Genomic DNA, 22,887 nt, shown 5'->3' with positions numbered 1-22,887 from the left:
AATTCTTTATAGAATTTTATGAAAAATTATTTTCATAAATAAAATATATCAAAATAAAGTTCAAAGTACCCTTTATATGAGCATTACATAATTTTTAAATTGAAAATACTCAATAGTTTTCTTTAAAAAAATCCCTAAAATATCAACTTTTTCAGGTGTCTAAGTGGATGTAACCCCTTAATATAATATAGGATTGACTGCAATTGAAAATGTTTTTAAATTGTTCATTGTGTTATTTACGCATTGTCTATGGAATTAAAGGAGAGAAGAGGAATGCGCACTCGAGTAAGTGGCTTGAATGCATTTTCGCTTGTTGGAATTCTCTTCAGTCCTGGCTAATTACTCTTCACGTAACCACGCACTCTGAACTATATACATATACTCTTTGTATATCTCAATACGCATGCACAAACACGTGTGCTTCTTCACTAAAGTGCTTTCTAGCTGCCGTCACACTCGTTTCCTAAACTCAACATCACTCTTGTTATTAGAAAAATCAAATATGTCACATGCAACATCTTTATTATTCAATCAGAAAAGTTCAATTTTAATTACTAATTTCTCAAATTTTACTAAAAAAACTTCTTGACCTTCCAAATAACTCCTCTTTTATCATTTTAGTATTTTATTTCAACAACATGAAGATATAAAAAAAAATTCTGTAAATCTACGAACTATATGCGTATTTGCTTGCTATTTGTTACTTACAAATAAAATTTACTGATTTTAATTTATTACATACTTCTAAGCTATCAAATTATTAAAAGTTTGAAATAGAAAATCATTTTTTTTTAGTTTTTAAAGGTTGTGTCATCATTATAATTTGAAAAAACTATTAAAAAAAACATTACTTAATTTCCAAGTATTTTAAAAATGATTGAATTAGATTCCTCTAAAGAACGGTATGTTTTAATTTTTTAAGGAATATTTGAAAAAATTCACTATACATTATGACTCCTAATGTTATCAATAATTTTCATTTCAGTTTAGTATTGATACTTGCATTAATAGCCAGTATGGCTATTTTTGTTATATGGGTAAAAAATCATCAAAATGAAGTGATTTCAATGATGGGAAACACTACAGATGTTATTACAAGTACCGAAAATGTAATCATAACTAAGGAAAGTAGTGAAGGTAAGAGACATTTATAATTTTTTGCTTCAATTTCTTTTTGAAATACCTCTTTTACGATCAAGAATTGTCTATATGGATGCATGTTAGGCTAAAAAGCCGAAAACGGCAAATTGACCAATACCAAGTGTGGCACTTTTGACTAGGACAAAACCCGTTGTATCAACTATTTGTTTTGATGTAGCATTTTTTTGGCTTGTAGTTTTGGTCAGTACAGTATGCGAATTTTAGTTTTGAGCATTTTAAACACCTAATGGTCGAAATGGACCGGCCAAAAGTAGTTTTGGTTGAAGGACAGTTGCCAAAACTTTGTGTGGCTTATTTTTCCGTCCATTAGACATTTTTGGCTTTTGAACCTAACATATACATAATTTTAGTGCAAGCTGAAAATGAGAATCGGTATACTACTGCGATTTCAACGGTGAGCGTCACTAAACCTCAATTAGGTATGAAACAGTGTTTGAAAATAATTTACCCCCACGGCATCTAAAATTGCAGAAACATTGACAATATTGCTGCAAGATTCACAATATTGAGGCTATGTTGTCAATGTTGCTGTAAATTGAGATGTTGTAGGGGTAGTGTTTTTAAATAATTTTGGATTTAAAATTCTGCATTTTTATGTTCACAAAAATACACATGGATTCTCATGATTTTGAGGCATTTAAATTCTAGTGTTGACTGTTCTCGATATGGGTCCACTCAGGGTAGTAGAAGTAACGACTTCATCTTGCAAGCTTCAATGGAGAAAACCATACAATGACAGCGAGATCATAATGTACGCTACATTGTAGATGTTTCTGGAAGGGAGATATTATCACTGTTTTTTTACAGCACTAATAAGCAACTATCTAGTTCAATCGAGCACCTTAACCCAAGTTCAAGATATTACATTACTATAGTTGCGGAAATAGGTGAACAACAATTTTCTCCAATTCATACGATTTGCGATACTAAACCTTAATTAAGTATTAAACCAATTTTGCAATACATCAATAATTGTTGAAAATATTTAAATAAACATATGTTGTAAACTTCCAAGAGAGAAAAATTGTCTCAACTGCAAAAAATTGTGTGAAATAAAAATTACATTCATGTTAATAAATTGTGTAAAATATTTTTCCCACTCATAAGCAAAAAATATATTCAAGCTCGAAGAAGGTTCCTAAAACGTTTCATATGTCTTTCGAAAAAATTAAAATCGTCACAAATGGAAAAAAAATTTATTTTTTCACATATTATCATGTATACTAGCCGAATATCAAGTTTAAGAATTTACAGTCAGCTTTTATGAGCTTGAAATAATATAATAGTGTATAAAATGTAATGTTACAAATTTTTTATCTATTCCTTAAGTAAAAAATTATGATGAATTCTTTACTCCTGTATACCGTAGAATTGTGGGCGAATAATACACTAAGGAATAATTTTCACGTACTTCATTTTGTGTCGAATATAATTAAGATGATTGGAATAATATTATTGTGAGTTATCTCAAATTTTACATACAAATTACCAGTAATTAGTACTTTTGTATCAAATTTCTTAAGTGTAAAAGTATAAACCTAATTTTTTAATTCATTACCAAGTAACGATATTTCTTTCTTCCTATTTATAAAATAAATAACATAAGAATGACTTCTTTTATCTAATTTGTATATCTACAGTTGTCATATAAGAATTAATATCAATTGTAACAAAAAGAGTTTTCAGCTTGCTCTCAGCACTTGCAATTATAACAGGAAGTGAAGCAGTACACATAAATGTAATAGAAGGGAATAAAACATATAAAACAATATATTGCACTATGCCTCAAATAGGTAACATATTTTCTTTCAGAGCCTTTATAATTTTTACCATAAATGTTTACATAATAATTAAATTGTATTGATGATTTATTATAATTTACAAGATATCCATTTTAACAGATGTCATATTTTTATTTTTCAATTTCGTAAAAATTCTAAAGATATTTACCAAAAATACTTATATAAAAACACAATGTAAGAATATTTGACTTAAAAATAATAATTAAAATTAAAGTCCACCTGCATAGTTTCATATTTTAAATTCAAATAAATTAAATTTTAAAAGCATGTTAATGGAAGAGTGATGAATTAAAACTTTAACATTTCAAATAATTGAAAGTTAAAATAAACTCTAAGGAGTGACGTAGTTTAGACAGCCGAAAAAAATTGATATTTTATGAATTTTTTCTGAGAAAACTATTAAGTATTTCAATTTAAAAATTAAGTCACATATAAAGGGTACTTTGAACTTTATTTTGACATATTTTATTCATAAAAATAATTTTTGTTTAAACTTCTATAAAGAATTTGCGGGAGCTCCTCCGAAGCGAGGATTAACACTTTGCTTCCTCATAGAGATAATATAATAATAATAATATTAATAGAAATATATAAATAACTTTTTATAAATATGGTAAAAGTGATTAAATCTTGAGTCAATCAATGTATTTCCCTACAAGATAGTTATAATAGTTTAATAGTTAATATAGTTAAACATTATTAATCTATCTCAAAGTACGCTCATTTTATGTCCGCACGTGAGACCTACAATTAAAAAAAAATTCATTCCTAATGCTCTTCATAATCTTGAGATATTTATGAAAATGTCTAAGGTATTTAGCTACACGGAAAAAAAATTTAGCAGATTTTACAAAACTGTTCCGAAGTAGCGGATACAGCTTATTACGAAATTCAGTTTTGTAAAATGTAAGGAATATTTCAGGATAAAGTACAGAAATTTTGTAGCTATAATACTAAATATTTTTAAAGTTTATCCTGAAATATTCCTTACATTTTACAAAACTTAGTTTCGTAATAAGCTGTATCCGCTACTCCGTAACAGTTCTGTAAAATCTGCTAAATTTATTTTTTCTGTCTAATAATAATAAATAAGTATTCTTATGTTGTACTTTCTCATATTTACTTTTAAAAATAACTATTTTTCCCGCACTGTTCTCATGAGTGCAGTTCAAGTGTCAAACGTCACGGATACAACATGCAACATTTTTTGGAATAAACCTATTGGTGGTGACGAATTTTTAGATTATGATATATATTCAAGTAAAGATGAAGAGAATATGTCTCGTTACTTTCGTATAACTTCTCTTAAGAAAATACGTTTTTCAATTCCGAATCTTGAACCTGGCTCTAAATATAAAATCACCGTGATATCTAAAATTTACAACCAAATCCTTACTCAAAACTCTACGGATTGCATCACTAGATCTAACATAGGTATGATGGTAATTTTTGAAACTCTTTTTCTGTAAATAGTTTTTGAGTTTTGTGTAGTCTTGATTGTATTTTTAATTCCTAAAATACATCATAGGTATGACACAATATTTGAGATTTATTGTTCACAAATAATTTTGGGTTTTGTACACTATTGATAATTTTGAATTTTTATTTAAAAAAAAGTACACAATTTAGTGTTGACTGTTCTCGATATAGGTCCACTCAGGGTAGTAGAAGTAACGACTACATCTTGCAAACTTCAATGGAGAAAACCAAACAATGACAGCGAGATCATAACGTACTTTATAACACCACGTGGAGAAGGCATGACTAACAATTTTAAGATTCACAACTCAAGTCATCACTTCATAGATTATACGGTCCAGAACCTTAAATCTGGATCTAGATATAATATTTCAGTGTATGCGAACCTTAACAATCTTGAACCAATATCAACGACATGCGATACTTTGTCGTCAAATAGTAAGAAATTTTTTCAGTTACATTATTGTGTTAGACTTTTTTCGAGTTTCAAATAATAAATACTTCGATCCACAGTTGTTTCTGAGGCAGTCAAGGTTTTATTTGTCACGAATACAACATGTGAAATTACTTGGAAGAAACCTACGGAGAGTAATGGTTTGGTACGCTACATTGTAGATGTTTCTGGAATAAAGATATTATCACTGTTTTTTTACAGCATTGATAAGCAAATATCTATCTTAATCGAGCACCTTAATCCAAGTTCAAAATATTATATTACTATATTTGCGAAAATAGGCAAACAACAATTTTCTCCAATTCATACGATTTGCAATACTAAACCTTAATTGAGTATTAAACCAATTTTGCAATACATCAATAATTGTTGAAAATATTTAAATAAACATATGTTGTAAACTTCCAAGAGAGAAAAATTGTCTCAACTGCAAAAAATTGTGTGAAATAAAAATTACATTCATGTTAATAAATTGTGTAAAATATTTTTCCCACTCATAAGCAAAAAATATATTCAAGCTCGAAGAAGGTTCCTAAAACGTTTCATATGTCTTTCGAAAAAATTAAAATCGTCACAAATGAAAAAAAAATTTATTTTTTCACATATTATCATGTATACTAGCCGAATATCAAGTTTAAGAATTTACAGTCAGCTTTTATGAGCTTGAAATAAAATAATAGTGTATAAAATTTAATGTTACAAATTTTTTATCTATTCCTTAAGTAAAAAATTATGATGAATTCTTTACTCCTGTATACCGTAGAATTGTGGGCGAATAATACACTAAGGAATAATTTTCACGTACTTCATTTTGTGTCGAATATAATTAAGATGATTGGAATAATATTATTGTGAGTTATCTCAAATTTTACATACAAATTACCAGTAATTAGTACTTTTGTATCAAATTTCTTAAGTGTAAAAGTATCAACCTAATTTTTTAATTCATTACCAAGTAACGATATTTCTTTCTTCCTATTTATAAAATAAATAACATAAGAATGACTTCTTTTATCTAATTTGTATATCTACACTTGTCATATAAGAATTTATATCAATTGTAACAAAAAGAGTTTCCAGCTTGCTCTCAGCACTTGCAATTATAACTGGAAGTGAACCAGTAAACATAAATGTAACAGAAGGGAATTGTTTAGTTATTTGAAATTTTGTTGTTTAGATTATTGTTGTTAATTCTATTTTAATCACATATCACTTTGGAACGTGTTTTGAATTAATGAACTTTCTTTTAATTAAACTACCATTTATTTTCACCATAATAAAAAATTTATTATATACACTATTTTAATTTTAATTGTAAACATTGTAGAATATATTTAGTTGAAATGTAAGCAAAGATTCAATTTAAATTTACGGATATAATTTCAATATTTTGAGAGCACATTTTCGACGTAAGAACAGGTTAGTCACATCAAGACTCATTTTATATAGAAAAAAAGGGAGAAACTGCGCATAGTCAATTTGAGCAAAATTTAAAAACATGCGAGTATAACTGAAAGCTATCTCACAGGCGAAAACAAAATATATATTGAAAATCTCAAACATTCTGCCCGGGTGCATTCATGAATGAATGCAAAACAAGTTACTTTATTTTAATTCGATTTTACGTTACATTTGTTTAATGGGAAGAACAGCTAATTTAGAAAAAGATCTTTTTAAAATTGAATTTTGTGTTTTAATAGTAGCGACTCTAGATAGTCCATCTTTTCCTGGGTGCAGTTGTAAAATTTTTCCAAGACTCCATCTCGTAGGTGGAAGATTATCTTCCTTGATCAGCACTACATCTCCGATTTTCACTGCGTTTGTTTCAAACAACCATTTCGATCGTTGTTGAAGATGAGAGAGGTATTCACAAGACCAACGGTTCCAAAAATCATCCCTCATTTTGGTAATTAACTTCCAGCGATCAACGGGATGGTCATTTAAATCGGATAGTGTAGGCTCAGGAACAGAAACTATGGGTCCACCAGTTAGAATGTGACCTGGAGTGATAGCAGAAATTGAGTTAGCATCGGCAGTGTTGGGATATAAGGGCCTAGAATTTAAACAGGCTTCAATTTGGCACAAAACTGTAGAGAGTTCCTCAAAAGTCATTCTGGTTTCTCCTACAACACGGCGAAGGTGGTGCTTCACAGATTTAATTCCTGCTTCCCATATTCCTCCGAAATGGGGAGAGTGAGGTGGTATGAATGACCAAGTTGTTTCTTGTTTTGCTAATTCTTCAGCCACGGTAGTGAATATTTCAGTGGCTCCAATGAACAGTTGTCGAAGTTCTCGTGCGGCTCCAATAAAGTTGCGGGCGTTGTCACTCCATAATTTTGTACAAACACCTCTGCGTGAGGTGAATCTCTTAAAGGCGGCAAGAAAACTTTTTGTCTCGTAATCGGAAACCAATTCCAGGTGAATAGCTCTAGAACATAAACAAACAAACAGGCAAACATATCCTTTATAGGATTTAATCCCTCTACCTTTGGAAGATAAGATGTAGAATGGCCCAGCGTAGTCAAGGCCAGTAAACGAGAATGGTTTCGAAACATTAATCCTTTCGTTTGGTAATTGGCCCATCAGTTGTGTTTGAAAATTAGCGCGGAAACGGAAACATTTGACACAGCTTCTAATAATTTTGTTGATTAGGGTTTTAGAACTAATAATCCAAAATTTCCTAAGAACTTTACTCAATGTAAGCTGCTGACCTCCATGAAGAGTGTCATGATGTGCTTGAATAACAATCAGTTCAGAAAGTTTGTTGCCCTTTGGCAAAATAACAGGGTGTTTTTCGTCATAAGTGAGAAAAGAGTTTTGAATACGACCTCCGACCCTCATTATATTTTGATTATCTAGAAATGGGGTTAATTTTACCAAACTTGAGTTTCTTTTCGAGAGTGATTTACTTTCACTGAGTAGGTCTATTACTTCTTGAAAATGCTGTTTTTGAACTATTTTAATCCAAATTGAAAGACTGTCTCGCAATTCGTCAGCCGTAAGATAAGGTTCAAAAATACAATTTCGATTTTTACATCTTGAAATGAATCGACGACAATAGGATGTTACTCTGAGTAATTTAGCTACGGAAGAAAATCTAGATAGCAGATCTACATTTTCTCTATTTTGAATGATGTTGACGTCAATTTCATCATTTTTTACAAGAAATTTGGAGCGCACCTCAAGTTCAGTATCAGAATTGGCCGTTTGAACGTTAATTGGCCAATTTTGTGAATCTCTAAGCAACCAGCATGGGCCGTTCCACCATAATGATGAATTAAGAAGATCTTTAACTGAATAACCTCTCGTAGCACAGTCTGCTGGATTATCCTTGGAAGGTACATGTTTCCACTGCGAATTTTCCGACAACGAGTGAATTTCACTCACTCTATTGGCAACAAATGGTTTCCACCTTGAAGGGTGACCTTGGAGCCATGAAAGCACGATCTGAGAGTCTGACCAGTAAAAGATTTGTTTTGACGACAACATTAGATTTTCTTTCACAATTGATACTAATTTAGCTAGTAGAGTGGCAGCGCTTAATTCTAATTTGGGTAGACTAATGACTTTAACAGGGGCTAGCTTGGTTTTGGCCATAAGTAAATTAGAGTTAGCAGGTCTATTATCGGTACGGTTTACTAGGTAGAGTGCAGCAGAGTAAGCTCTCTCTGATGCATCTGAAAATCCATGTAACTCCCACCCTAAAGTGTTAGAGTCAGTGCAAACCCACCTAGGGATTTTAATAAAATTTAGTTGTTGGAATTGATCTTTAAATAAGTTCCATTCAATTTGAAGATGATTAGGTAATATCTCATCCCAGTTAGAGCCAGCTAACCAACAGTCTTGCAATAATAGTTTAGCTTTTAGAAGAAAGGGTGCTAACCAACCTAGGGGATCAAACAGTTTTGCGATCTCTGAGGCTACAACACGTTTTGTTGGTTTGGATTGAGAAAAGGAGGTCACTTTATAATGAAATTCATCAGAAAGAGGATTCCAGTGTAATCCTAAGGTCGTAACTGAATTTTCAAAATTAAATTGCTTACTACTTTCTTCCGTTTCTTTATTATTGTCAGGAATTAATTCGTCAATGTTTGCAGCCCATTTACTTAGAGTGATGCCTGCCGAAGCTAAAATGTTGATCAGTTCATTTCTAACTTGGATTGCAGCTTCAACAGAATCTCCTCCAGAAAATATGTCATCCACATAAGTGTTATTTAGAAGAGCGTCAGAACCTAACGGAAAATGATCTTTTTCATCAGATGCTAATTGGTTGAGAACTCTTATGGCTAGAAATGGAGCTGATCTTGTCCCGTACGTTACTGTTGTTAAACAATAGTCCATGAGGGGTTGACTTGGATCAGGTCTCCAAACAATTCTTAGTAAGTTGCAATCTGGGGAATCAATTTTAATTTGCCGAAACATCTTTACAATGTCAGCGGTGAAGACAAATTTCCACAGCCTCCATTTTGTAATGATTAACCAAATTGCGGCTTGTAATTTCTGTCCGGGGTAGAGGATATCATTTAGAGATAGTCCTGATATAGTGAGAAACGAACCATTGAATACGACCCTGATGGCAGAAGATGGATCAGGGGATTTTGTGATGACATGATGTGGTAAGTAGTTCTGATTCGGAAGAGATTGGTCTTCATCTGATACCGGTCTCATATGGTTGAGATCAATGTATTCTTGCATAAAAGAGTTGTATTTGGACTTGGTGATTAGATTTTTAGATTGTTGTTTTTCTGATCTTAGAAACATGGAGACTACTTGCTCTCTTGATTGACCTAAATGATCAGCTGATTTTTGTAAAGGCAGGCGGACAACGTAACGACCAGATTGGTCTCTGTAATGGGTATTTTCAAAGATTTCTTCACATTTCATCTCCTCGTTAGTAAGAAAGGTTTGTTTAGGAAGTTCTTCAATTTCCCAGAATCTGCGAAGTTGAAGGTTTAAAGAATCTGTTTCTTCAATTTGGAAAGTAGAAGCACAAGTTTGAGAAATAGTTTGTTGCGATGAAGAATTACCGAATATGATCCAACCGAAGGTCGTTAAAACACCTGTGGGGCTATTAAGAGGACCTTGTCTTAATCCCGGACGTAGAGTATGTCCAAGTAAATCAACACCAACCACACAGTCAACTATTTCATTTGTGGAATAATTAGGATCTGCAAGATCCAAATCTTTAAGATGGGACCATTCTTTATGCTCAGGTTTGTCTTTAGGTATGATTTGTACAAGAGACTTCATAACGAGAGCATTTAAAGGTAATTGAAAGGTAGAATCTTTAGGTGATTTTAACCAAAGATTAACATTATAATTCGATGAACCTAATGAAGAATTTCCAATACCTTTCAGACTAACATCACATTTATTTTTTTGAAGTTTCAGCAATTGAACTACTCGTTCTGTTATCAATGAGCGTTCTGAACCAGAATCAAGAAAACCTTTCACGATGATGGATTTTTCATTTGGCGAAGTGAGTTTAATATAGGCTGTAGCAAAGATACCCCTTGGCTGTTGGGCACTGGGGTTGGAGAGATGATTAGTTAGATAGGATGTATGACAACCAATTTGATCGGTGGTTGTAGATGATGTAGGGTTAGATGATTGCACACTCGGTGATGAATTGTGCTGCAGAACATCATGAAGGAATGTATGATGTTTGCCTGAGCACACAAAACATCTTTTAGTTGAAGGGCAATCATTAAGTTTGTGGTTGCCTCTTAGACAGTTGTAGCAGAGTCCTAAGGATTGGATCTTACTACTTCGTTCAGCAACTTTTAACTTTTTGAATTGAGAACAATACGATATAAAGTGCTGACCTTGGCAAAGTGTACAGCATTTAGAGATTGATTGAGGTTCACTCTGAGATACGTTTACTGAAACCTGTGAGGGTTTTCCTTTGACGGGAGAGCGTGACTTTGATTTTGATTTTATATTGTTATTTGTAGTACTTGGGGTATCAATAGGGTTTGACGCTTCCAAGGCTCTAACTGTGTGCTCAAGGAAGGTAGAAAGCTCCTCGTAAAGAGGAAATTCTTCAGATTCCTTTTGGGATGATTCCCATTCTTCACGGGTAGAAGGATCTAATTTATTGACAAGGATGTGAACAAACCAATCGTCCCACAATTCGACAGGTCTACCAATATTTGTAAAGGCTCGAATTGATTCATTGGTTGCATCTAAGAGCCGTAGTATCTCATCAACCGACCTTGAAGATGCAACTGGACAAGATAGTAATTTGCGCATATGTGCAGCTAAGAGAATCCGATTATTATCAAACCTTCTGACTAACATCGACCATGCTTCATTATAATTCGCATTATTTACTGGAAGATTCTTAATACGTTCCGCCGCTTTACCGGTTAAGGATGATTTTAAGTAGTAAAACTTTTGAACGTCCGTAATGTTAGTTTGATCAACCATGGCTTTAAATAAATCTCGAAAGGTTTCCCATTCAAGTTGATTACCTGAAAATTTTGGAAGAGATAAATTTGGAAGATGTTTGAAATTAGAGTCAGAAAATTTATTACCTCGGGTGTCAGTAACGTGAATTGTTTTTGTTGAAAGCTTGGTAATCTCTCGAATAATGATTGCTTTAGTTGAGGCATAATCTTCTTCTAGTTCATCGAATTTGGACTCTTTCACGTAGACCGTGTCTGCATAAGTAGGGTCGTCAACTATTTTCCAATGATTCTCATAAAAGTCTTTCCAATAAGTATTCAGGAGTTCCAGCTTAGATTCCAGATAAGGTAAAGGAGATTCCTTCGCTCGAGAAGATTGTGCTATTTTTTGATGATGTTGTTTAATAAGGTTTGAAAGTCGTTCCTGTTTTTTCATTTCCATTCTTTTGAAAGAGCGGTTAAGATGATAAGCTTAAAGAAAATTCAAATAGTAAGTAATTTGATAGAAAGATGAAATTAGTATTAGTTTCGTTAAAATAAATTTAACATTTGAGCATTAGTTTGTTGCGAAATCTAAACCTTGGAAGCTTTGGAAGTGTCACGTTGCATAAGAGTACTCTACTATTCCCCTCGAACAATGGGACACACTTACAAGGTGATAGTTAAGGGTTTACTCTGGTTAAGTTGAATTAAGACAAATAATAAGCATTCTATCAAATCAAGTATTAATTTAAGTATCAAGCAATTCAAATTAGGAAATGTTTATTTAGCTTTGAATTAGCTATGTAATTATAAGTAAATTTACTTACGTCATAATACTGAAATTATTTATTTTATACTTATAAATTAAATCAGCTGATGAAAACACAGGAACACAAGCTTGAAGACACTAGGTTATAGTCGTTATCATACTTTTTTTTTGTGGGTTGATTCACGTTATGTTGTAATAAGTTCCAAAAGTAAAAAATTCCAGAAAAATAATCCGGCTCGAAGGACCAAAAAATGTTTAGTTATTTGAAATTTTGTTGTTTAGATTATTGTTGTTAATTCTATTTTAATCACATATCACTTTGGAACGTGTTTTGAATTAATGAACTTTCTTTTAATTAAACTACCATTTATTTTCACCATAATAAAAAATTTATTATATACACTATTTTAATTTTAATTGTAAACATTGTAGAATATATTTAGTTGAAATGTAAGCAAAGATTCAATTTAAATTTACGGATATAATTTCAATATTTTGAGAGCACATTTTCGACGTAAGAACAGGTTAGTCACATCAAGACTCATTTTATATAGAAAAAAAGGGAGAAACTGCGCATAGTCAATTTGAGCAAAATTTAAAAACATGCGAGTATAACTGAAAGCTATCTCACAGGCGAAAACAAAATATATATTGAAAATCTCAAACAGGAATGAAACATATAAAACAATATATTGCACTTTGCCTCAAATTGGTAAGATATTTCCTTTCAAAGCCTTTATAATTTTTACGATTAATGTTTACATAATAATTAAATTATAATAATTAAAATATTAATAATATTAATAGAAATATATAAATAACTTTTTATAAATATGGTAAAAGTAATTAAATCTTAAGTCAATCAATGTATTTCCCTACAAGATAGTTATAATAGTAAAAGAAAAGTTTTCAAACAAAAAAGTTAAGGAAATGTCATTTTCCACAATTTTTGGTTTTTAAAATACCAAGAATTTCGAAATTTAATATCGAATTAGATTCAAAAATAGGTCAATCGAAGTGTTTTTTAATGCTCTGCAAATTAGTAACGATGCTTTTAAAATTACTTCTACATTTTTCAACAAAATTTTCCAAAATGACAGATTTTTTAAAAGTTTAATACCTCCAGTTAATATGGAAGACAAATGTTCAATTAGGGCAAAAAAAATGCGTTAAAAGAAAATACTCTAAAAAATTATGGAAAAACATATTTTTTAAGATATAGGCAAATAACGTTTTTTTTTGCAAAATTAAAAATAAAAATTAATATAGTTAAACATTATTAATCTATCTCAAAGTACGCTCATTTTATGTCCGCACGTGAGACCTACAATTAAAAAAAAAATTCATCCCTAATGCTCTTCATAATCTTGAGATATTTATGAAAATGTCTAAGGTATTTAGCTACACGGAAAAAAAAAATTTAGCAGATTTTACAAAACTGTTCCGAAGTAGCGGATACAGCTTATTACGAAATTCAGTTTTGTAAAATGTAAGGAATATTTCAGGATAAAGTACAGAAATTTTGTAGCTATAATACTAAATATTTTTAAAGTTTATCCTGAAATATTCCTTACATTTTACAAAACTTAGTTTCGTAATAAGCTGTATCCGCTACTCCGTAACAGTTCTGTAAAATCTGCTAAATTTATTTTTTCTGTCTAATAATAATAAATAAGTATTCTTATGTTGTACTTTCTCATATTTACTTTTAAAAATAACTATTTTTCCCGCACTGTTCTCATGAGTGCAGTTCAAGTGTCAAACGTCACGGATACAACATGCAACATTTTTTGGAATAAACCTATTGATGGTGACGAATTTTTAGATTATGATATATATTCAAGTAAAGATGAAGAGAATATGTCTCGTTACTTTCGTATAACTTCTCTTAAGAAAATACGTTTTTCAATTCCGAATCTTGAACCTGGCTCTAAATATAAAATCACCGTGATATCTAAAATTTACAACCAAATCCTTACTCAAAACTCTACGGATTGCATAACTAGATCTAACATAGGTATGATGGTAATTTTTGAAACTCTTTTTCTGTAAATAGTTTTTGAGTTTTGTGTAGTCTTGATTGTATTTTTAATTCCTAAAATACATCATATAGGTATGACACAATATTTGAGATTTATTGTTCACAAATAATTTTGGGTTTTGTACACTATTGATAATTTTGAATTTTTATTTTAAAAAAAGTACACAATTTAGTGTTGACTGTTCTCGATATAGGTCCACTCAGGGTAGTAGAAGTAACGACTACATCTTGCAAACTTCAATGGAGAAAACCAAACAATGGGAGCGAGTTCATAATGTACACTATAAGACCACGTGAAGAAGGCGTGAACAACTTTATAATGATGACTCACTTCTCTAGTCATCGCTACATAGATTTTACGGTCCAAAATCTTAAATCTGGATCTAGATATAATATTTCAGTGTATGCTAACCTTAACAATATCAAACCAATATCAACGATATGCGACACTTTGACTTCAAATAGTGAGAAATTTTTTCAGTTACATTATTGTTTTAGACTTTTTTCGAGTTTCAAATAATAAATACATCAATCCACAGCTGTTTCTGCGGCAGTCTAGGTTTTATACGTCACGAATACAACATGTAAAATTACTTGAAAGAAACCTACGTAAACTTCCAAGAAAGATAAATTTTCTAAACTGCAAAAATTGTGTGAAATAAAAATTACATTCATGTTAATAAATTGTGTAAAATATTTTTCCCATAGCAGAAAATTATGTTCATACTCGACGAAGGTTCCTAAAACTTTTCATGTTTTTCCAAAAAATTGAAATCGTCAAAAATGCAAAAAAAAATTATTTTTTCACATATTATCATGTACACTAGCAAAATGCCAATTTTGAGAATTTTTGGTCAGCTTTTATGAGCTTAAAAGAATATAATAGTGCATAAAATTTAATGTTACAAATTTTTTTATTTATTCCTTTATTTTTTAAAAAAGTCATTTTTGAACTCCTGCACAAAAATTTGGTGAGTTTTTATTTTCTAGAGGAAAAAACGTTTTTTTTTTTCAAATCACATTTCATTTAGAAATTGCAATTCGAAAGTATATTTTGTGATGTTTCGATTTTTAAACAATGTTTTCCTTTTTTTCAGTTCAATTTTTGTATTGGTGATATTCTTGCTCGTAATCTTTGTAGGTTATATGAAAATGACCAATAGAAATTCAGAGAGTAATTTGAAACGCTACATGACGGAACTTTATGATTCTGGTAAGCAATTTTACCGAAATATAAATGTTTTAAAAAATTTTCATATTTTTTTATAATTCTTTAACTTATTTGAAAAAAATAGACGAAATAAAATATTTTATGTTTAAAATTTTAAAAACATAAAAAATTTGTATTTTTGAAAAATTTCCAAACTTTGTTAAATAATAAATAACTATATGTAAATAATCAAATAGTGGAAACATAAATTTAATAATGTTCTCTTACTGATAGCGAAATAAATATTTAAAAAAATATTTAATCTTCACTGTTAAATGCAAATGTATTTAATAAACATTAAATATTTTTTTGATTATTGTTTTAAAATTTTGCAAAAATATTATTTTTGACTGTAACTCAGGAAAATTTTAAAAATCATTCTTTCATTTAAATTTTTTGCGCGAAATGTTTATTTGCTTTCAATTACATCGCAATACGTTTAAAAAAAAGAAAAATAAATTTTTAACGAATTAATTTTATTGTATGCGCAATACCTTACAAATTATATTATTTTAAAATTTAGGGAATTTTGATTGAAAAATAATGTTTTTCTTTTTTTTTTCTAAATAATTTCGAAACGAAAGAAAAAAATTTCTTATTTCGTGATTTTGATGTTAAAATTTTAAATAATGTTCTAAATGATATGAAGTAATTTATCATTTTTTACTGCAAAATTTATTTTTTCTTTTAATCTATTCTATGTGTTGTTTCTCTATTGGACGATGGTATATAAAATTCAGTTTACATACATTTTTTTGTTCGTTTGGGGGAAATTATTAAATTGTTTGTTTCTAATATTTCTGCATTAAGTTGTCTGAAGAGACGCAGTACAGATTTTAGAAAACGCTAAAGGAAATTTTTTTAAGTTTTTCCCGATTTCTAATCCATCAGAAATGGATCATACAAAAATTTGGTAAGTTTTAATTTTCTAAAGAAAAAAACGTAATACTTTTTTCCGACCACGATTTTTTTTTAAAACTATCATTCGAAAGTATGCTTTGTGATGTTTCGATTTTAAAATAATATTGAATTTTCCTTTTTTTAGTTTAATTATTCTATTCGTGATATCCTTGTTTGTAATCTTTGTAAGTTTTATGAAAATGAACAGTAAAAATTCAAACAGTAATTTGAATGCCTCCATGACGAAAATTTATGATTCTGGTAAGCAATTATAAAATTAATATAATATAAAATTTAACTCTAATTATTGTAAAACAACATTTATTTTTAATGATATTGACAATAAATATTAAATATTTTTAGTTGCAGATCTTACAAAAAACTTTCCTGAGAAAATTAAAAATGTATTTTAAAAAGGTTAATTTTTGAAACAGTCATGTATAGCGATTGTTGAAACAATAATGTTACATTAGAAAATAATAATTTAAAAGATAATATTACGAGAATGTTTACCAAATTTTTGCCTAAATTCTGTATTTTAGATATGTAATTATTGTATTTAATGTGACATGTTAATAAAAAATTTTTAAATAATATCAAATCTTAATTTTTCTTAATAATATCGATATTTTTCAAAAATAAAAAAAATTCCCTAAAGTGGATTTTGAAAAAAAAATTTTAATTTATTAAAATTTAATATAATTGCTAAGTTCCTGCTTGACTTTAGAATATTTTTCTTATATATGTATAATTTAATTATGAAATAAACTTATTGATAGAATCTTTAATGTCAGAGTAATATTTAAAATAACAAGGTTGATTTAAATAAATTGGACAAACATTTTTTAATCGTTAAATTTTCTCCTACTTTTCGAAATAATAAAGATTTCTTGCTTAAAAAGTCTGTTGGTACAAAGACAATATAAATAGTAGTACAAAAAGAAATAATGGTTATTCAAAAACTGTATAAATGCCTTTTCAGATTATTTTAAACAATACTTCTCTGATTAAAATAAAACGAAAAATAAGTACAAGGGGTCGATTTTTAATAATAAATAAATAATCTATTTAGGCCTTAAAAACTATGAGATATTTTCATCCCCCAATTCCGACTGTATGATTTTTAAATTTTTATAAATAAAAAAAAAATGTTTAATACCCATACATTTTTTTTCAATAATCATTTTTCAAGTGAATAATTATCTATTACTGATAGTAATATTCCTTATTGTTTAAGGCAAAATTTACTGCTTTAAAATTTTTCAAATATTTCTACTTTTGGAACATTGAAATATTTAATATTTTAAATGTAATATTTTTAATGTTTCTTAGATAAAAATACAAAATAATAAAATATTTTTATTTAAAATCACGGTTTAGTTCTGTTGTACGTGGCAAACATTACAATTCAAAAATAAATACTTAAGAAGAAATTTTTATTTTTTCTAAAATTGAAATGAAGTCTTCTGCATTTTGGTGAGTAGTCTTACAATAATAATTTATTATTGTAAAAAGAATTTTTCTACAATTCTAAGTGTAAGGTAAACTAATATTTGAAGACTAATTTTGAAGTTAGTAAAACTTTCTTCATGGGAGAAGAGCTAGTCTCCGTTTTAAATTTTTAAAATAATGGCGTATACATTGATACCAGAAAAATTTTTTTTACAGTTTATTAATTATAGTCGAGATATTGGCTATTTTAGTCTGTGTGTTTTTGTGGGAAAAATGGAATTCAAATCATGAAGTAAATAGAATCATTGTACTAGATGGTACAATGACTAATGGAACGACTAATGGTGAAAGAGGTATTCACGAATCCGTATATTTCTTAATAGCAAACAACGAATAAAATAAAATTTTCAAATAACAAATTGAATTCTTAAAAAATTATGTTGAATAACAGAAATCAAGAATGAGGAAATATCTATAGACAATAGAATGCAACATTTTATTTCAAGCAGTCAAAATGTAACCACAAATGATAATGATATGATAAGTACTGAAGATAAAATCTCAGGAATAGAAGACAATAAGACAAATACAAAGTTTGGTGAGTTAAAAGATGAACAATTAAGTACTATTTAACCCAAACTAGAAATTAATTGAAAATTTTAAAGAAAAAGTTTCTAATAACAGTGTTGGTAAGAAAGTAAATTTTTATTTTTCCGTTATAGCAGGAATGGAAAATCAAGTTGAAAAATTTGACTATAGCAGTAGAGAAAATGATGGTATAAAAAAAATTTCAAATAAACTTTTACAAATATCAAGCACAGAAAATAATTTTTTTTCATATTACAGAAAATGAGGGTAAAAATGCAAAAATATCCATAGATAGTCGAATGCAAAATCTATTTACAACCACTAATGATAGTAAAGAAAATGCAAAAATTAGTGAGTATTAATAGTTATTTTCGTAACAAGGGCGCAAAATAGGTGATTGCGACGATGGCGAAATGAAGGGACCGAGGGGACACAATTTCGCGCCCGAGGCGAAGCCGAGGGAGCGAAAGTGTCCCCGAGGTCCCGAAATTTCGCCAAAGTCGTAATCACCTTTGCGCCCATGATGCGAACATAATTTTTTGTCCTAACTGCATGGAAAGTATGACATTGAGGGCACGCACGATTAAACGCTCATATTAGTTAAAAATTAAGCTCTATATAAACATTACATCGAATGAAGTTTATAATGATAGAAGTTTTAAAATAGAAATAAAAAACTATGTATTCTGGAAACATAGTATTTATTTAGAACGTAGTAATTAATAATTGAACAAAACTGAAACAAGAACTTTTAAAATTGACAATTTTGATAAACGAAATGGGAACAAAACCAAATGTCTCATTATTTTTTTTAGAGAAAATAAAAAAAAAATTGCAAATTTTTATAGACAAAATAAAACAAGTTGAAAATGTTTGCAGTTCTATAGTCAACATAAAAAGAAAGTCGAAAATGTCGCATTTTAATGAAGAAAATCGAATAATTAACAAGCGGGCGCAAAATACTTTTCCGCCCGCTCGGAGGTAGGGGAAGCGGGCGGAAAATACTTTACCGCCCGCTGACGTCATACAAGCGGGCGCAAAATACTTTTCCGCCCGCTTCCCCCACTCCCGGGCGTAATGTGTTACTTTGCGCCCGCCTTAAGTGCCCGAAATGACATACTTTCCGTGCAGGTAGGACAAAAAAAAATAAATGACATTCAATACATCCTAATGGGAGTCATCATATGTAAGAAACAATATTGTAAATATCAATAATGTTAAAAAAATTTATTTTTCCTTCGAGCAGAAAATGAAAATCATAACAAAGAATTTGACGACTTTGAAGGTAATGGTAATGTAATCACAACCACTGAGGATGTAATCGAAACAACAGAAAGTCGTGAGCATTTTAAAGATATAACTAATTTTTCTTCATTTTTTGTCAAAAATAAATGATAATTAAAAATTATAATTAAAAAAAAAAAAAAAAAAAAAATTAAAAATTATAATTAAAAATGAAATTTATTTGAAAAATAGGAAATGAAAGTCTAAGTGCACAATTAATGGCTGAGAAAGTCGCAGATGATCTAATTCCAAGTACTAACGATGTAATCACAAATGCTAAAGAAGTAATCATAAACTCGGAGAATGGAATAAAAAATACAAATGGTAAGGTTATAAAATTTGAAGCATAATATATTTTTGGAATTAGTAGAAATATTTAAAGAATATTGTTTTGTGAATAACTTATGGAAATTAATTTCTTTTTAAATTTAGAAACAGAAAATGAAAGTAAAAGTATTGTGATGTACGATACAACAGATTTTTGAAACGTAATTGCAAATAATTAAGATGTAACTACAAGTACCGAACATGTGATTGCAAGTGCTGAAGATTTAATTACAAATAAAGAAAAATAATTATTTTCAAATGAATTAATGATTAATAAATGTTTCAAAATGTTTTAAAATAAATTAATGATTTAAATAAACGTTTCATTTGAATCTGTAACTGAAGTTTACGTTTCTTTAGATTAAGTATTATTTTTAAAAAAAGTTCTTGTTGTTTCGGAAAAAGCTCTTCTATAAAAAAGCTCAAATTTTATGAAAAAAGCCCAAATTTGATATTCGACTCCAAAAATAGTAAAAATAAATTTACAACACCAGCGTCCTTTTTCAAGATACAAATTTTTTCTGAATCGGAAATAAATTATAAAAAAAATTCTTAGTACCTCCGTGCTTCGGAAAAGCTTTTCTTTAATAAAAAAGAGTTTTCGAAATTAGAAAATATTTCTCATTTTTTTGCTTTATATAAATTTTTACAACGTTTTCATATTTCATTATAATTTTTTTACTTATTCGAAAAAGAAAGACGAAATAAAATATTTTATGTTTAAAATTTTAAAAACATAAAATAAAAAAATTTGTATTTTTTTTTAAATTTCCAAACTTTGTTAAATAATAAATAACGATGTAAATATAATAAAATAGCGGGAAAATAAATTTAATAATGTTCTCTTACTGATAGCGAAATAAATATTAAAAAAAAAATTTAATCATTACTGTTAAATGCATTTTTTTACTGTTTTAAAATTTTGCAAAATATTATTTTCGACTGTAACTCTAGAGAATTTTAAAAATATTCTTTCAATTAATTTAAAAAATTATTCGTTAAAATTATTTCTTCACATTTTTTAAAAATTTGCCTTTCCTTCTTTCTCTATTTATTCCTTTGAAACTACATTTCTAGTTTGACTGTTGAAAATTATTAAAATATATATTCTTTTAAATTAAAAAATCTAAAAATATCTTATTTTAATTTTCCAGGTCAATTTTTTTTCTGCAAAATGTTTATTTGCCTTTAAGTATATTGCACAAAGTTTAAAAAAATAGAGAAAAATAAATTTTAAAAATTAAAAAATATTTTTAACGAATCAATTTTATTTTATGATTTTACAAATTATATTAATTGAACAAATTAAGGAATTTATTATTGAAAAATAATTTTTTTTTCTAAATAATTTCAAAACGAAAGAAAAAAATTTCTTATTTCGTGATTTTGATGTTAAAATTTTAAATAATCTTCTAAATACGATATAGAGTAATTTATCGTTTTTTACAGCAAAATTTATTTGTTCTTTTAATCTATTCTATGTGTTGTTTCTCTATTGGACGAATGTATATAAAATTCAGTTTACATACATTTTTTTACGTTTTCTTTGAAGGAAATTATTAAGTAAGAAATTGTTTGTATCTAATATTTTCTCATTAAGTTGTCGGAATAGTCGCAATACGGCTTACAGAAAACGCTAAAGGAAATTTTTTTAAGTTTTTTCCCGATATTTAATCAAAGAGAAATGAATCAAACAAAAATTTGGTAAGTTTTTATTTTCTAAAGAAAAAAAACATTATATTTTTCAGTTCATGGTTTTTTTCAAAAATTGCAATTCGAAAGTTTATTTTGTCACGTAAAATAATATTGTATTTTACTATTTTTAGTTTGTTAATTGTATTCGTGATATGCATGTTCGTAATATTGACAAGTTACATGAAAATGCCCAAAACAAATTCAGATAATAATTTGAAAGGCTCTATGTCGGAACTTTATGATTCTGGTAAGCAATTATAAAATTAATATAATATGAAATATTTAACTCTATATATTGTGAAATAAGATTTGTTTTTAATGATATTGAAAATAAATATTAAATGTTTTTAGTTTCAGGATTTGTAAAAGAGCTTCCTGAAAAATTTAAAAACATGTTTCAAAAAAATTAATTTTCAAAGAGTAATGAATAGATTATTAAAACAATAATGTTACATTAGAAAATAATAATTTAAAAATTTGAAATAAGAATGTTTACCAAATTTTTGCCTAAATTCTGTATTTTAGATATGCAATTATTGTATTTAATGTGACATGTTAATAAACAATTTTAAAATAATATCAAAACTTGATTTTTCTTAACAATATCAATATTTTTTCAAAAATAAAAATTCTCATTCCACTTCTCTTATCCTACTTTTGCAAAATTCCTCAAAATTTCTTCTAACAATAGGTTACAATTCAACGTTATCTACAATTTGAATTTACTAATTTTTAAATTTAGAGAAAATATTTTATTTTTAGCGCCAGGATATTTTACTTGTATCTAAAAGATTAATTTACTAAAATTTTAATTAAGCCAGACTAATTCAGAAATTTTTAGGAAAATTCCTAACAAACTGAGGGGGGGGGGTAAGAAGATTAACACATTAATTATTACACTGTCACTAAATTTATATTTATAATTAATTTTATTCAATTTAATTTACTTTAAATTCTAATATTAATTGAACAATTTATTTATTCGGCTGAGTGGCAAATTTTAGAATTCAAATACCGCATAAAAATGCAATGACAAGCATCACTTTTTATAATCAAACTTTTTAACAATGAATATTATGCCAATTGGGTTTGAGAAAATCCTGGGTGAGTCCCAGGCGTACTACATATTTTACAATTTTCACTTATCCGCGCTAGATAATTGGCTTTGGTCGATAAAACAGAACACATTATTATCTATAGTCATCAGCGTGTGAATTTAAAAAATGTTTTGAAATCCCCAAAGTTTGGGGATTTTAATTTAATTAAATCTAAAATAAACTCTTTTGCGGAGGATTGTAAATGTTTTTGAGACAATAGAAAATTTCATATTGTGTAT

At 28.4% G+C, this 22,887-nt stretch overlaps 5 protein-coding genes and 1 long non-coding RNA gene across 17 annotated transcripts in view; 4 read left to right on the top strand and 2 right to left on the bottom strand.

Annotated features, from left to right (window-relative positions):
• Positions 1–22,887, bottom strand: part of LOC122498227 (neurexin-1) — a 413,730-nt gene that overhangs the window by 158,852 nt on the left and 231,991 nt on the right. The window lies entirely within an intron of this gene.
• Positions 842–2,242, top strand: LOC122498243. Its single transcript, XM_043605896.1, has 4 exons — positions 842–902; positions 986–1,137; positions 1,512–1,580; positions 1,810–2,242. The coding sequence occupies exons 1-4, from the start codon at positions 874–876 to the stop codon at positions 1,926–1,928; spliced, it is 369 nt and encodes a 122-aa protein (XP_043461831.1). The 5' UTR covers positions 842–873; the 3' UTR covers positions 1,929–2,242.
• On the top strand, positions 2,472–5,362 carry LOC122498234 (tenascin-like). Of its 2 annotated transcripts, none has more exons than XM_043605886.1 (5): positions 2,472–2,618; positions 2,848–2,954; positions 4,131–4,397; positions 4,614–4,880; positions 4,956–5,361. In XM_043605886.1, exons 1-5 carry the CDS (start codon positions 2,500–2,502, stop codon positions 5,225–5,227), a joined length of 1,032 nt encoding a protein of 343 aa, XP_043461821.1. In that variant the 5' UTR covers positions 2,472–2,499; the 3' UTR covers positions 5,228–5,361. The 2 variants fall into 2 exon arrangements, with proteins under 2 accessions (XP_043461821.1, XP_043461820.1); XM_043605885.1 differs by having other exon boundaries at positions 2,474–2,618; positions 2,839–2,954; positions 4,956–5,362.
• On the top strand, positions 5,631–15,375 carry LOC122498245. The gene is made up of 5 exons (XR_006301213.1): positions 5,631–5,747; positions 13,805–14,071; positions 14,290–14,559; positions 14,635–15,066; positions 15,193–15,375. It is a non-coding gene; the product is annotated as an uncharacterized LOC122498245 (long non-coding RNA).
• Positions 5,998–12,764, bottom strand: LOC122498221. The gene is made up of 2 exons (XM_043605857.1): positions 12,113–12,764; positions 5,998–11,774 (listed from the first exon to the last, which is right to left on the bottom strand). Exon 2 carries the CDS (start codon positions 11,743–11,745, stop codon positions 6,523–6,525), a length of 5,223 nt encoding a protein of 1,740 aa, XP_043461792.1. The 5' UTR covers positions 11,746–11,774; positions 12,113–12,764; the 3' UTR covers positions 5,998–6,522.
• Positions 17,523–20,195, top strand: LOC122498237. 2 transcript variants are annotated; one of them, XM_043605891.1, is made up of 8 exons: positions 17,523–17,681; positions 17,874–18,010; positions 18,109–18,255; positions 18,383–18,433; positions 18,504–18,596; positions 19,492–19,584; positions 19,722–19,853; positions 19,962–20,195. In XM_043605891.1, exons 1-8 carry the CDS (start codon positions 17,662–17,664, stop codon positions 20,012–20,014), a joined length of 726 nt encoding a protein of 241 aa, XP_043461826.1. In that variant the 5' UTR covers positions 17,523–17,661; the 3' UTR covers positions 20,015–20,195. The 2 variants fall into 2 exon arrangements, with proteins under 2 accessions (XP_043461826.1, XP_043461825.1); XM_043605890.1 differs by having other exon boundaries at positions 18,380–18,433.

The sequence above is a fragment of the Leptopilina heterotoma genome, unplaced genomic scaffold (genome assembly GCF_015476425.1).
Source record: "Leptopilina heterotoma isolate Lh14 unplaced genomic scaffold, ASM1547642v1 Lhet_144, whole genome shotgun sequence".
Classification (NCBI taxonomy): Eukaryota; Metazoa; Arthropoda; class Insecta; order Hymenoptera; family Figitidae; genus Leptopilina; species Leptopilina heterotoma.
Note: the sequence above shows the minus strand (reverse complement) of the source record. Positions and strands in the feature narration are given on the sequence as shown.